The following is a 15,632-nucleotide window of genomic DNA, read 5'->3' as shown; positions in this document are numbered from 1 at the left end:
GAACCAGAACCTGCTGGTAATAACAATGATGCCGAGAGTGATGACGAGGACCCTGGTGATTCTGTCGATGGTCCAGCAACGATAACCCAATGGGACGAATACCTCAAGATCGTTTTAGAGGATGAAGAAATTGCCGCCGGCTACGCTGAAGTAGAAGAAAGAGGAGCTCCTTACATCCATGCTGGGAATGGCGGATACCAACCCCCGGAAAATGACGACGAATTTGAAGAAATTCCAGCCCCAGTCATAGTCCGATTCCCTGACGTGAATGACAAATTCTTCCCCCAGGAAAAGAAGCTGTCCGGGTTTCGTAGTCAAAAAGCCAGCCTCCGAGAGCTGTTTGAGTACCAGTGACATTTCCTCTTTTAAGAGAACTTCTCTTTGTTGAACTTCGTTTTTAATCTCCTAGTTCACTGAAAACATTTTATTTTCTCGTTCGTCGTGGAGGAACACAAGGCTTGTATAACCGTAGCAGGAAGCGGAGCGGCTGTCCGATAGTGGTGGGTGAATTGAAGTTCGTAGTAATATGCTCAGAACTTATAACAATTGTTTTGGTAAAAATATTTTAGCAAAATGAGTATGGTTAACGGGGTAAAGTGGATCGTAGTTTTATAGACCAGCATGATAGCCTCCGACTTCATAGCTCAAATATTGGCGGAGTAGTAGCATTTTACGTAAGGCAACTACCAAAGTATCAGTTATATCCTACACGAACGAATCATTATGTTTATACTATTAAATAAGATTATAGTGATTAAACTGAAATGATAAAATAGTTGCCATTTCCCAAAATGCCGCGTCCGACAAAACGCACCAAGCAGCTGAAGGTCCTAGCTGACGAGAAACGCCGAAAGCGCGCCCAAGAAGCGGGACGTCAGGTGCTAGGAGAGCTGGCTGAAGTGACTCGTCGAACTCAGTGGTGCTCACCTTCGATGGAAATTCTGGAAGATGATACCGACTCAGATGACAATGGCTCCGATTTCGAAGAGGGTCCCAACCTGTTTGTGATGGATGCACTTTACGCGAAAAAAAACAAACCAAGCAGGAGAAGTTTTTTATTTAGTGAGTTGGGTGAATTACGACCGCCTAACATGGCAGCCGGAACACGACCTGCTGAACAGGCTTATTGCAGACTTTAACCGGGAAGAGCTTGGAGTCTTTTGGCCAGTCGATTTCAGACCGAACATTCCGTACGGTTTTAACGCAGGGCTTGGTGCCAACGGGGCTAGAGCAAGACGTACCAACACAAATTAAGTAGCGGACATTTATTATTATTGAATGGTACATCGGTTGTCGATTCATCACTTTGTGTTCAAACTTGATCAGGTTGTTCAAGCCGGCAATGATCCACGAGTCCAACACGACCGAGGAATCCAGAGCAGCCTCACGTTCAGGAACGGAGGCAACTACAGTCTCAAGTTGCAAGTGAGTGGCCTACTACGCGCAGATGCGAACCAAGTTTAACCACGGGAGAAAGATATCGCGGAAAATGCCATGAAATCACAGGGACTGAAACCCAAGCGGCTCAGTACACACCACAGGCGGCTTGATGAGGTACAGACGCAGCGCATCAGCTCCGTACTTCTGCAGGATCTCCTCAGCGTCCGTGAAATTCTTGAGACTCTTGATCATCTTGCGACCAGCTCAAGACCATTCACGATGAGGTCTTGTAGAACAGTGTCATGGAGAGCACGATGAGCGTGTTGAAACGGCCACGGATCTGGTCGAGATCTTTAGCCACGGAATTGGCCGGGAAACCGACCTCGAGCTTCTCCTCATTCTCGAACGGGTAGTGCTGTGCTCTCAAACCACTTCGAACACATGACGAAGCACACTTTTACTCAGTAATAAATTGAACGTATTAATCTAATTCACTGAATATTAGTACGTAAAATGTATGGCCTTTTCTTGGCTTTTAGGCCATCTGCCACGACAAAAGGCCCATCGGCCATAGGGGTTTAGGCCAAATGGCCGAAACCTTTGGCCTTTAACCCACACTGGTCAGAGGGATGGTCATGGAATGGCTCAGTCCATCTGGTCGGGGAAGGGGATACACATCCCACTGTATTGGACTTTCTTCCTAAAAAAAAACGGTGTACGCAGCCATTCTCCGAGAATGGCTGCGTACACCGTTTTTTAGAATTTCTCGAGGGGAGTGCGCGCCATTGCGAATTTCTGGGTGGATAGTTGCAGTTTAGCACGTTTTTTGTACTCTGAATTAGGAGATCTAGACTTGTGCGCTGTTCCATTCTCGATATGTGATTGGTTGGAGGGCAGTCTGAATTAGGAGATCACTCTGAAGTAGGAGATCTCAAATACGCAGGATCCGATGTCGATCTAACTGACAGGTCATCGTTTACTTCTGGAACTGTCCATTGTGATGTATTCGAATAAACATTGATCACCGTCGCGACGTAAACGAGAAATTCTGCTATTCGGACCGGTTTGCATCGTCCAGTACACGTACATGTATTGCATCATTTCATTGTATTCAAATACTTCGAGTAGTCAACAGTAAGGCGAGGTCGGCTATGTACCAAGCGATCGAGCAAGGATTCAAGCTGGGATTGTCTGCTTACGATAACCCTATTACGTGCATCATCCAATGTTGCATCATGTGACTGACTCTTTACCTGTGTGGGGTGACAGAGACAAAGGTCCTTTGTCGGTCAGCAGGGTCACTTCGAAACTTGCCTGGAAGAGCACACGCCTTGCGATGCTGAAGGTGATCGCTATTGGATTCGCGGCTCTCACTGCCGCCACTGTGCGTGCATCCGTCACTCTCAACAACACCGATTGCACCTGGGACTCCATTACCTGCTTACCGACGGCACTATGCGAATCCACCGGTGACAGTTTTCAACCATGCCGTGTCAAGGACAACGTAGATTACTACCCCCAGCAACTTCACCTTGCGTACGCCGGTAAGAATGCTGGAACAGCTATGACAGTGTCGTGGTCCACGTACGCCAAGATCGACGACAGCTCCGTTTGGGTCGGACGTTCCGAAGACGCCCTAGAGCTGGTTGACACTACTGTGACACAAACCAGTTACTATCATGATGCTACCTACAACATGTTCCACCACCATGCAATGGTCTCCGGTCTCACACCGCATACTAAATACTACTACAAGGTGGGAAGCAAGGCCAACGCGCAGTACACCAGCGACGTACATTCGTTCTTGACCGCTCGTGGTGCGTCGGATGACAGCACGTTCAACATGGTGATCTACGGAGACTTTGGGGCTGGCAACGAGTTAAAGGACACGCTTGCCTATGTGAACACGTTGAACGCGGATAACGTGGACCTGATGTATCACATCGGTGACATTGGTTACGCTGATGACGCATGGCTGATGCCCGACCAATTCGACGGATTCTTTTACGAGAAGGTCTACAACGGATGGATGAACTCGATGGCCCCAGTAATGAGCTCAGTTCCGTATATGGTATTGGTTGGAAACCACGAGTACGAGTGCCACTCACCTGCCTGTGCTGCATCAGCTGAGCGGATGAACATGCTCCGTAATTTCACGGCTTACAATACTCGATTCCACATGCCGTCGAAGGAAGTTGGTGGAACTCTTAACATGTGGTATTCCTTCGAGCACGGGCCGATCCACTTCACTTCGATCTCTTCTGAGACGGACTACAAGGGTGAGCCTAGCAATGAATTCGCTGACCCACCTCGCAATGGTAACTTCGGAGACCAATTGGCATGGGTCGAGGCTGATCTCAAGAGAGCTGATGCGAACCGAGCCAATGTGCCTTGGCTCATTGTCGGTATGCACCGTCCGCTCTACGATGTGTCCGGCTGTCCGAACGGAGTGCCGGCAGACAAAAACGCTAACATTCAGGCTGCGTTTGAGGACCTTCTCATCAAATACAAGGTGGATGTGGTGCTGACGGGTCATCAGCATTATTACGAACGGCAAACTCCTATTCGTAACAGCACTGCAGTGCTGGATGGAGTCTCGAGTGACTTCACACGCTACGACAACCCCCAGGCGCCGGTTTACATTGTGAGTGGTGCTTGTGGAACGGTTGAGGGTCTTGACATGGCCCCCGATCCAAATAACGTGACGTGGAATGCAGCCTCAAACTACATCGACTACGGGTTTTCAACTCTGGAAGCAAATCGATCGATGCTTTCGTGGAAGTTCTTGAACAGCTCGAACCAGGCTGTACTTGATGAATTTGTCATGTGGAAGACATCTCCGTCGACGGAAGGTTGCAGTGACGTCGGTCAACACTAAAGTTTCAATTCCCTTAGTGCCACTGCATAACCTACATTGGTGAAAACGAATGAAACCACAAATAAGAGAACCCTCTTCTAAATTCATTGTACTGTACCTACATTTTTTATCCGCCAGATTCAAAAACACCGTTAGCCAAAAAAACACGCCCCCAATGTTTTTCATTTGGGCTAGGGGACAGTAATCATGGATTTTGCCCATGGTTACTATGATTTCTACTTCCTCCGTCCGAAAAAATAAGCAGGATAGGCGGGCAAAATTAATTTTAAGAACAGAAAACTTTTAAACGAGCAGCTGATTGGTCTTAATTGCTGGTTAGCTTACGGCAATTGTTTTGGTCGACGTTTGAAGCAAATCGGCCACCTGGTCGCAAAGTTATCGTTATGCAAAGTTCGTGGTGAAGATGTGATATTTGAAAATCTTTCGCCAGGATGTCAATTTTACACGGAATGTCATAGAAACCTGTAGAGATGTAGCACGTGAGATTCTCTGTTTAGCGGTGCCGTGTTGTAACGGGGTACGTAGCACTAAGTGTACCCTGGTTACATGAAGTGTGACACTTCACACTTCAGGAGTATGACATGTCATACTCCGGGATATTTGGTACAAGGTACCAAGGTCATTCAAAACCAACCATTGGTTAAATGACATTGCATTTCTATAGGTAACTGATAGTTTGTATTAACCACAAACTTAACCTACCTATAAATATACTCAGTTTACAATCTACCTTATTTAGGTCACTTCGCTCTCTTTAATTAAAGAGGGGACCTGTGAACTGCCGTTCACTGAGAGTTTGTATACTCTCGGAAGATAACTTCCTCTAGCGCAAGGTGCTGTGTGACCCCGTCACACGTGTAGAGTGCCTAAATATTTCTACGGTCTCGTTTGCAGCGGCCGACAACAACAACAGCATTTGTATGGGAGTACTTAGGTGGAATTCGACAGTACTATCAAATGACTTGAATTTGTAAGCATGCCGCTTTTATTTTCGGACACGGTTTAAACAGATGCCCCGCTTATATTTTCGGACAGAGGAAGTACATGATTTCCCCGAAGTATATTACGGAGTGAGGTATTTTATTTTGAGCATGTATTCCCCATGTTGGGTCACGGCCTAAACATTATCGCACCACTACTTGATAATTGAATCGCCGGCGCAGCAATCCCACTGTCGTGTAATCACTTCCCATTTCCTAAGCGAATCGTCGCCGAAAGTGCAAGATGATGAATAGACCACAGTTATCGCTGTCCTTTTGGATCGGGCTGTGTGCCGAGACGACATGGTACTCCACTGAAAGAGCCTTCCGCTTAATTTCTTCCGCCAACTCTGCGAGCAGGTTCTGGTTCGACCGGTTGTCAAAACTATCGTAGCTGTAGATAGTTGTTCTTGGTCGATCAATAACGAGGCACACCCATCAATTAAAACGAGAAGCACCGGGATGACATCTGCAGCAGTGGAAAGATTGAAGATCGCCACTGTCTACAGCGTCGCTATTCTCGTCGCTATTCTCCTTTGAAATGTGGTCAGCCTTATCATCACCAACGTCTCAGGTTGGCCCCGCAATATCATCGGTGTTCTGAGCATTTAGTACGCCATCAAACACAGCCTCGGCCATCATCATACTCCCAGAAGAGACTTGCAGCTCATCGTCATCGAGCAGATTGTCCGCATCGCTACTGCTACTTGACGATACTTCCATGTCCAGGGCTCTTAAGATGCTGGCGGTATTCTTTGTCCGAACCATGATGCTGTGTAACATCAATACATGGGAGAAACATGAAATAAACATGGAAGACCTCTTTAGCCTGACTATCTATCATCGCCACGAAGGTCATGGATCAAACATACCTGAACAGAAACTCCAGCGAGTACCAAGTGACAGTAATGCAGTGGTTACTAAGTGACAGTAGCTCACAAAGAGTTAGTTAAAGAGTTAGTTATCGAACATGCATCGCATAGGAACATCGTATAAGATGTGTCATACCGTTTCGTAGAGAACTCTGGTCGTGCTTCTCAACTGCTTCACGGTGGTGTATTGCGCGTATGAGCGATTCTGGGCGAGCTGCAGGCATTTCATCAGCAGCAGCTGCATCCATATCCAATCAACAAACATATTCGCACCTCTTCGAGGTTTCTCTACTTCGGAGCCTTTAAAGCGAACACAGAGACGATTAAAGGCCTGGAATCAGGTTCTGGGGCGGATGAGACGCCTCTATAGTCCAACACAACATGATTCAGCAGCAGGAAGAGTTAGTTTGCGTCCTGTACGCGTCAGTGAAGATGATGGAGCATAAGAGATTCTGCATACTTGCGGGCAGACGTGGAGGGAGGCGCTGTAACGACGCACCAACGTCACAGCCAGCGATGGCCATGACGTTGGTACCAATGCGTCCTACTTTCTTCAATTTTCTTTCTACTTGGCTTTGCTGACTGCCAACCGTCTTCTTAAGTTGCCAATGAGCGGACACGTCTGACCGGAAGGCAATCACCATGTTTGGACGAGTATTGCCAAATATGGAACTTCAATGACAGTCAATCTTTTTCATTTGAATTCACTATGGAGATTCTGACCCGGTTCAAATAGACCGCGGTTCACTACTACGCTACGCTACTTCAAGATTCGACTCAAGGACTACTTAGAATCTAGTATAGTGAAATGCATATACTTACATAGGATACCAAGGAAATGGTAACAAGCACTTCCGCGTAGCCGACAAACAGCTAACCATTTCAATCTCACTTTCCAATTTACCTTCTTCGAGGCACATCAGCTGCTTCCTACGCCTTACCTTCGAGTCCCCATCGTTGGACTCTCGCCGCCCCCTCCGCTTCGCTCTTCGCCACGCGACTCGTTCCTCGTCGCTGTTCCTCTGCGCCGTGCTCTCGCCAGTCGTCACAGGCGCAGAGAGGCCGCTGTCGGTTGGCGGGGGTCTCGGGGTCTTGCCAGGACGCGCGGGGCAGCAGTGGCGAGCGGTTCGCCTTCTCGTGACGCGTGTCAGACAAATGACTGGCTTTCCCGCCTGTATTTTAAAACGGGAAAATATTTTAAATTACAAACAAGGTCAGCCATGGACCAAATCATGTATAAATCATAGTGTAGAAATCATGGGCTGTAGATTTGCCGAAAAAACACCTGTAAATTCTTTTTTAGAAACAAGTTCAAATACGTAGAAATATTTGATCTGCGTCTCGTTATTTGTTTTTTTTTCAAAGAATACGTGGTTATGAAGAGTGGTTCAATGAGAAATATTGCGCTCATTCCTGCATTCGTATTGTGCATTTCAATGCTTTTGTCCTTATCACTTAGCCTGATGATCGATTTATAATAAAAAGAGGTCGTTTTATTAAATCGAGGTCTATAAAAAGTACGAATCGATCTAGCTAGATCGGCTGAGCTACGGCAGCCAAATCGACCGCTCGGGATCGATCAACCGCCAAATCCACATCGATAACTGTAAATCGGACCTTTTTGCCGTTTTGAAATGGTAATCTGATCCCGGCCATACGATTTCTGCCAAAGGCCAAAGGACTTGCTGTTGATACTCGCAAGACTGAAGCGATTGCAAAGTGGCCTACGCCACTAAACCAAAAGCAACTACAAAGCTTTTTGGGTCTCGCAGGTTATTACCGTCGCTTTATCCGTGATTACGCCATTATTGCGTTGCCTCTTGGTTCTCTTGTCAAGAAAGAACATGTCTGGAGCCGGGATCCAGAACAGACGCATTCGTTTGAGGAAATCAAATCCGCTCTTCAAGAAGCACCCGTGTTGCAGCTACCGGATTACGAGGAACGTTTCATCGTGACAAAAGATGCCTCTGGCTACTGTGTTGGTGGCGTTATCTCTCAAGTCATTTCAGGTCAAGATCATCCGATCGCCTTCTTCTCGAAGAAACTTGGTCCTCACGATATTGATAGGCCAACACACGAGAAAGAACTTTCCTAATTTATTAGCGCTGGACAAGTGGCGTCACTACCTATATGGTCGTGAATTTAATATCTACACGGACAACACTGCTTGCAAATGGTTTTTGCACCAGCCGAAGGTCTCAGCGAAATTAGCTCGCTATTTGACGTTTTTCGCACAGTTTACGTTCAAGTTGCATCACGTTAAGGGACACCTCAATGTGGTTGCCGATGCGTTGTCGCGTCAATCTTCGGAGCATGCAATCAATACGGTTTCGTTTCATCAGTGTACCGCGCGCTGCCATACCCGTGCAGCTCGAAACCTGACGAATCGACGCGTTATTACCGACTACCGCAGTCTTAACCAACATTTGGTTCGACCACCCTCTCGCCCTCAATTTCGTGGGGAGGATGTTGCTGCTGGTTACTACACGCACCATATTCCGACCTTAACTCAAGCTTGCCGACATGTACCAGTGGAAACTTCACGTACCGTCGCTGCAGCTGAGAATATTGTTGTGGCCACCAAGGTGACCCAACAAGCTCAAAATTGGAGCTCGCTCGGTTGGTCTGATTCGGCTAGCAGAGAGTTCGCTGCTGGATATCGCATTGCTCAGACTACGGAGATCGTTTTAAGCACCCGGAACAACCATTTGTCAAACAAAATGGTTTATGTTTCCGCAAGTATTATACGATGATGCGCTTGTGTGTTCCGCTTACTCAGGACAATCATCTTCGAACTTCCATCATCTCTTGCTTCCATGACTTCAATATTGCTGCTCATCATGGAGCTCATCGAACGTACCTTCGTAGTTTGCAATGGTATCATAGGCCCACCTTGGACCAAGACGTTCGCAATTATGTGCAAAGTTGTGAAACTTGCACTCGCCGGAAACACAGTAATGCTCGCAAGAATGGCAAGATGATTCTCATTCCGATCTCTGAGGAATGCTGGTCTGTCGTCTTTATGGACTTTATCACTAGATTACCTGATTCCAATGGTTTCGATGCAATCTTGACTGTTGTAGACAAGTTGGCCAAGCGCCCGAAGTATCGTGCGTGCAACCGGACTGATGATGCACAGAAGACTGCGTATCACTTCTTTGATTGCGTTGTTCGCCATCACGGCTTACCATCGATCATCATCAGCGATCGAGATTTCAAGTTCGTCTCCAAGTTTTGGTCATCCTTGGCTAAGCTAAAGGGAATTCGTCTGCACATGACAACTTCCTATCGTGCCTAAGCCGATGGATAGTCCGAACGTCAGAATCTGATCCCGGAAGCCGCTCTACGCCGCATGATATCGTACCACGGACGTGATTGGTCGGATAATCTCGGAACGATTGAGTATGCTCATGCAACTCTCGTCAGCGCATCTACCGGTATGTCGCCCTTTGAAGTTGATACTGGATGCAAAGAACGGAATCCGCTGAATCCTTTGAGCAATCCCAGTACCATGACTCAAATTCAGCGTGGAATTGTTGAATATGCGAAACAGTTCCAAGACAAACGCCAATATATCATTGATTTGGCAAAGAAGCATCTTCTTCAAGCCCCAGAACGTCAGAAGAAGTACTATGACAAGAAGCGATCATCGATCACGTTCAAGGAAGGAGACTTAGTCATGCTGGATACACGTCGCATTCCTTCCGCCCATGTGACTCAACACATTGATGGGAAACGAGCTAAGCTCGCTGCTCGCAAGATTGGACCATTCGAGATTGTGAAAATGATGAACCCGAATGGCCAAGTTGAATCTTCCGCGAAGCATGAGTCGTCTAAATTCCACGTTCAATGTGGACGTGTTGAGTCGTTACGTTAAAAACTTGTCGCAGTTTAAGACTCGCTCTATCCCAAAGGCCTCAAGACTGATTATTGACGACGACACTGGCGCAACGATGCACATCATCGAGAAGCATCTTCGCAAGCTTCAATGCAATCGCAAACCTGAATGGCTTGTGAAATAACACGGATTGTCAGATCACGAAGCAACCTGGAAGCGCAAAAAAGACATCCGCCATGTGTCGCATTGCAAGGTTCTCGTTTCCGACTTCAACAAGCGTCAACGAGCAGTCAAGTCCGGGAGGATGTAACGACGCACCAACGTCACAGCCAGCGATGGCCATGACGTTGGTACCAATGCGTCCTACTTTCTTCTATTTTCTTCCTACTTGTCAATGCTGACTGCCAACTGTCTTCTTACGCTGTCAATGAGCGGACACGCCTGACCCGGAAGGCAATCACCATGTTTGGACGAGTATTGCCAAATATGGAACTTCAATGACAGTCAATCTTTTTCATTTGAATTCACTATGGAGATTCTGACCCGGTTCAAATGAACCGCGGTTCACTACTACGCTACGCTACTTTAAGATTCGACTCAAGGACTACTTAGAATCTAGTATAGTGAAATGCATATACCTACATAGGATACCAAGGGAATGGTAACAAGCACTTCCGCGTAGCCGACAAACAGCTAACCATTTCAATCTCACTTTCCAATTTACCTTCTTCGAGGCACATCAGCTGCTTCCTACGCCTTACCTTCGAGTCCCCATCGTTGGACTCTCGCCGCCCCCTCCGCTTCGCTCTTCGCCACGCGACTCGTTCCTCGTCGCTGTTCCTCTGCGCCGTGCTCTCGCCAGTCGTCACAGGCGCAGAGAGGCCGCTGACGGTTGGCGGGGGTCTCGGAGTCTTGCCAGGACGCGCGGGGCAGCAGTGGCGAGCGGTTCGCCTTCTCGTGACACGTGTCAGACAAATGACTGGCTTTCCCGCCTGTATTTTAAAACGGGAAAATATTTTAAATTACAAACATGGTCAGCCATGGACCAAATCATGTATAAATCATAGTGTAGAAATCATGGGCTGTAGATTTGCCAAAAAAACACCTGTAAATTCTTTTTTAGAAACAAGTTTAAATAGGTAGAAATATTTGATCTGCGTCTCGTTATTTGTTTTTTTTCAAAGAATACGTGGTTATGAAGAGTGGTTCAATGAGAAATATTGCGCTCAATCCTGCATTCGTGTTGTGCATTTCATTGCTTTTGTCCTTATCACTTAGCCTGATGCTCGATTTATAATAAAAAGAGGTCGTTTTATTAAATCGAGGTCTATAAAAAGTACGAATCGATCTAGCTAGATTGGCTGAGCTACGGCAGCCAAATCGACCGCTCGGGATCGATCAACCGCCAAATCCACATCGATAACTGTAAATCGGACCTTTTTGCCGTTTTGAAATGGTAATCTGATCCCAGATAAAACAAATCGATGCCAGCCTCTTCCCATCTCAATTTTACGCATGGTTTTATGCTCCGACCATGCTCGACCAAGGCTATAAAACGGATGAACATTATATCTGCAAAGCACAATACATGCAGGTCTAAAGCTGCTGCGTGCATTCCGTACAACTCTGTGCACTTCGCCGACCAAGGCCTCCGAACATAGCGTGGTCAATAACATTATTTATGTAAATAATAATTAACATTTATTTTGACAGCAAAACACCTTGAATGTAATAGTGGCACGACCTTTCTTGGCGGTCTTGTACCACTTGCGATCAGCCTTCTCGCTAGCAGCCGTTGTCCTCCTCTGATTTTCGGACGCCCCATCTTTCGGGCCTTCGGAATAATACGCACTTTGATCGTGGCAGGGAAAACATTATTGCTAGAGCTTCCACTTCTAAAATCAGGAGCTCCATTGTCACCAGATTTGGTCTCTGTATCTTCTTCACGATCTTGACTGTGTTGCGTACTGTATTCATAAGAGGTGCCAGCTGCTTTTGACGAACGGATCACCATTGCTCGAGCACGAACCTAAGCATCTTATTTGTTGGAGGGATGATATGCGCAGAGTTGTTAGGGTAGTACAGTACGGAGTGAGGACAAAAGTAGAGTGGTCTAGGCGGCCATAGTGGAGAGGAAGTCTTGAGTGTAGAAGGAGAAGACGCTTGTGGTGGACTTGGTAAAAGAAGAAGAGCATGTGGTGGACTCGGTAAATGAAGAAGAGCATGTGGTGGACTCGGTAAATGAAGAAGTAAGATTAATGTTTAAGAAAGTAGCGGGCTACTAACAAGAAATTAGTATGCGGCATTCAGAAACATAGTCTAGAATTGCCGCTACCATTCATCGTACTAAAATGTTCCAGACATTTTAGTATATTATTTATTAGAGTCAAAAATACCGTGTCTCTTCATTATTAGTTTATAGAGAGCACGATGGAGAGGCGGTCCCTGTGACGGGCCCTAACCTCAACATTATTGAATTCAATATCATCCTCCATATCCGCCAGCTCGGGTACAATCAAATGTGTTGCCCTTGCGGCCTCCCTGTAACGATCTGCATCTGTACGCAGCTTCTTACGAGATGTAGCGGTTTATCCTTCGTTAAATGCATTGTACCGAAGCTGGCGCACAGGTTGTAGCTTCATGATTGGATGGTCCATCTGCAATCATGTTACAGTCCCGTTAGGGCATCTCCAGCGGCAGGTCTTAAAGGCGGTTTTATGCCAAATGTAGCGCAGTTGAGACTTAGCTCGAGTCTTATGTCCACAGCGGCAGGTCCTAACGAGAGTCTTAACTTCACCAGGTCCCAAAAGTCTTCCTCGAGGTCTCAAGTTAAGACTTCAGTTCTATAGGATTGTGTGGCTCACACACTTCGACAAGAGCGCGAAGATTCGAGCATTTCAAAGGCACGCAACACACCAGTACAAAGATCTCATGGGGAAGGGAGCTGAATGGAGTGCCGCTGAGACCGTACAGCTGCGCAGGTCTTGGCTGGCGACGTCCCTGGACCCAGTGCGAGGCGCGTGCTGCGTTCTCGTCTAACAATGTCTCCAGGTCGTGCTGTGTCGGCTTACGTAAGTACTCCGGCCCAAACAATCGTCTGATGCTGCTGCAAAATATTTTCATTGTCTCCAACACAGTCGATTCGGCCATGCTAATCAGCTCATCTAACTGGTCTGCACATGCTCCATAAGCTAGCACTCGTAGCGCACACGTCACTTTTTGTTCTGGTAGAAAACAAGGCAAGTCCGTAGCATTCAGCTTCTGCTGGAAGTAGTTGCAGCTATCGTCGGCAACAAGGGCAGCAACGATAGTCTCAAAAAGACTTTTGCGCATACGGAAGCGCCTTCTAAACTAATCTGCAATAGATTATACAACCTGTCAGACGGATGAGAGCTCCACGAGAGTGCTGTGAACTTACCAGCATTGTAGGTGGGTTTGTCCGCCAAATAATCGGCTACCAGTTTCGCTCCCCACTGCTCCCGACCTCGCGCCCTGTCCGCACGCTTTCCCTCACTGGAGCCTCCATGCTTGTGCTTTGCTCTCTTCTGGGCTGGGAGCCGATACGCGCGCCGGTAGAACTCGTCGTCAGAGTCGCTTCCAGTGGCAGCATCCAGTAGGCCGTGGCAAACGGGGAGACCTTCCATGCTTCTCTCAGCGATCGATCGCTACTGATTGGTCGAAACGCCTCGCGTAGGACCCGTGATAAAAATTGCCGTTGCAAGTAGGTGGTGAAATGCGAAGTCTTATGTAATTAAAGCCCCTTATTTTTCCCTATAAAACTCAACGTTAAAACTTACCGCTGGAGATGCCCTTAGAATCCCGAGCAATTAGCATGTGTTACCAACCTCACGTCAACACAGCACGCGGCCCGGAGATACGAATATCCTTACGATAAGCAATTGCATAACGACTGACGAGGCACATCGACACCACACATTCACAAGAGCATCTCCAATCATTGAAGTACAAGCGGTGGGATCTGGTTGCTCCACACAGGACAACAACGTCAGGTTCATCGTCTTGAGTATCGTATTAGTAGCTCCCCGCCTCAGTGCTTCAGCATACTGGTTCTCAATTTGTTCGGCCACGTAGTGCGTTGTAAAGAGAAAGAGTTCGTCATCTCTCCATCGTAGTTCGTGTTCACTAGTTTACTAACACGCATCAACTTGTACTTGTACTCACCTTCAGCGCGTCGATCACTCGCAACTACTGTCTCATCACATTGCGCCATACCGTACTTATGCTGCTGTAAATGGAATCTTTCAGCTTCCCGAGATAAACATCCAATCGAATATTAGTGTGGTTCCGGAAGTGAGGTAGCTTGGACCTTAAATGCAACATGCATTACCCACATCTCTTGACACGAGCCCCAGTAACGTGTAAAAAAATCACAAAACCAGAGAGTCCAATCCATGCGCTCAGACGACGCAGTGAATCACGAGTGGGGTCGTATTCATCTTTACTTACCGCATAAACCGGTTTGAGCACTGCTGCTTCGATCTGTGACGCGTCGTTACCAGATAATTTGCCAAATTCAGGTATCGATCTCTTCTCTTTCAGGCATTTAATCACATAAAACTGACTTATTGATACACGCACCTCTTGAAAGTTAGACTGCAGTTAACGAGCTTCGTTCATATCCTTGTTCACAGCGATCGCTCGCAACAGTTACAAGCCGTCTGAGTGTGCGCCTTTGAAATGATCGATTGCACAGTCCATGTGCCAGTCTCCATTTGCTTCCAGCATAGAATGCTGCACGACTACACCTCCTCCAAAGTCTTTAAAAGTCATGAACGTTAAGTGCTGCTGTTCATTGAGCATAACCCTGAATTAATCCTGTTATAAATACGCGAGAGCCCTGGAAAATCAAACAGCATCCTGTTCGTTTTGTGCGTGCAGTCGACGAGCAGAACTTCCACGAAGCGATTGATCGTTCAACGCATAATCGCAGTGCAAAAATAAATAACTCCAGTCTCTCCGATTTTAGTTTCAGCAATACTCGTACATTTCATCGGGTCAGCAGCTGCTAAAGCTCCAACCTCAGCAGCAGCTAAAGCGTCAGCCTCAACAGCAGTAGGATCTTGTCGGCCAGAGGAGACACCGGCGACGCGAAAACTTGCACCATATTGTCAACGCCTGCTTTAATTACGTTCTGGTCGTGCTCGACCAAGAAGTCGTAAATTTTAGAGCGTACCGCTCCAACCACAAGCATCCCTTCCACACGCGCACCAACCACAAAATAAGAGACATCACGAGTACATGAATACGTAGCATACGTCTCTCTTGAATCCTCGTGGTTGTGGTAGAATCTGCCGAGATTGACGCCTGGCTACCAAACGCCTTTACGCCATTGCCACTGATTCATAAACCAAAATGGACAGTCCGTCTCTCGAATGTGCTGGTGAAGACGCTTCCCCGATCCTCGCGCCTTCCTTTGAGACCATCCGTGCGTACAGATGTATGTGCGCTGAGAAGGACCATGCCCCTCTGGAACTTGAGCCGAGTCGTCAGTCCCCTTCTTCGTCTTTTTTAAACGTATATTGCGCTTCGCACGTCCCATTGTCTCATCGAAGGAGATGACTTGCAGTGTCTGGTCCTATTATTCGGTGAAGTACCTCTACAACGCCTGCCAATCGTTGTGCCACGTAGTCTGTGCAACCTCAACTTCTTAAATCGCATCTGCA

At 47.1% G+C, this 15,632-nt stretch overlaps 2 protein-coding genes across 2 annotated transcripts; one reads left to right on the top strand and one right to left on the bottom strand.

Annotated features, from left to right (window-relative positions):
* Window positions 1-1,086: 1,086 nt before the first annotated feature.
* On the bottom strand, window positions 1,087-1,632 carry PITG_01986 (uncharacterized protein; the record flags this gene model as incomplete). Its single annotated transcript, XM_002908525.1, has 3 exons — window positions 1,087-1,225; window positions 1,286-1,406; window positions 1,533-1,632. The coding sequence occupies 3 exons, from the start codon at window positions 1,630-1,632 to the stop codon at window positions 1,087-1,089; spliced, it is 360 nt and encodes a 119-aa protein (XP_002908571.1).
* Window positions 1,633-2,693: 1,061 nt separating this feature from the next.
* On the top strand, window positions 2,694-4,258 carry PITG_01985 (iron/zinc purple acid phosphatase-like protein; the record flags this gene model as incomplete). The annotated part of the gene is made up of 1 exon (XM_002908524.1): window positions 2,694-4,258. One exon carries the CDS (start codon window positions 2,717-2,719, stop codon window positions 4,256-4,258), a length of 1,542 nt encoding a protein of 513 aa, XP_002908570.1.
* Window positions 4,259-15,632: the final 11,374 nt, after the last annotated feature.

The sequence above is a fragment of the Phytophthora infestans genome, genomic scaffold, assembly GCF_000142945.1.
Source record: "Phytophthora infestans T30-4 supercont1.2 genomic scaffold, whole genome shotgun sequence".
Lineage (NCBI taxonomy): Eukaryota > Oomycota > Peronosporomycetes > Peronosporales > Peronosporaceae > Phytophthora > Phytophthora infestans.
Note: the sequence above shows the minus strand (reverse complement) of the source record. Positions and strands in the feature narration are given on the sequence as shown.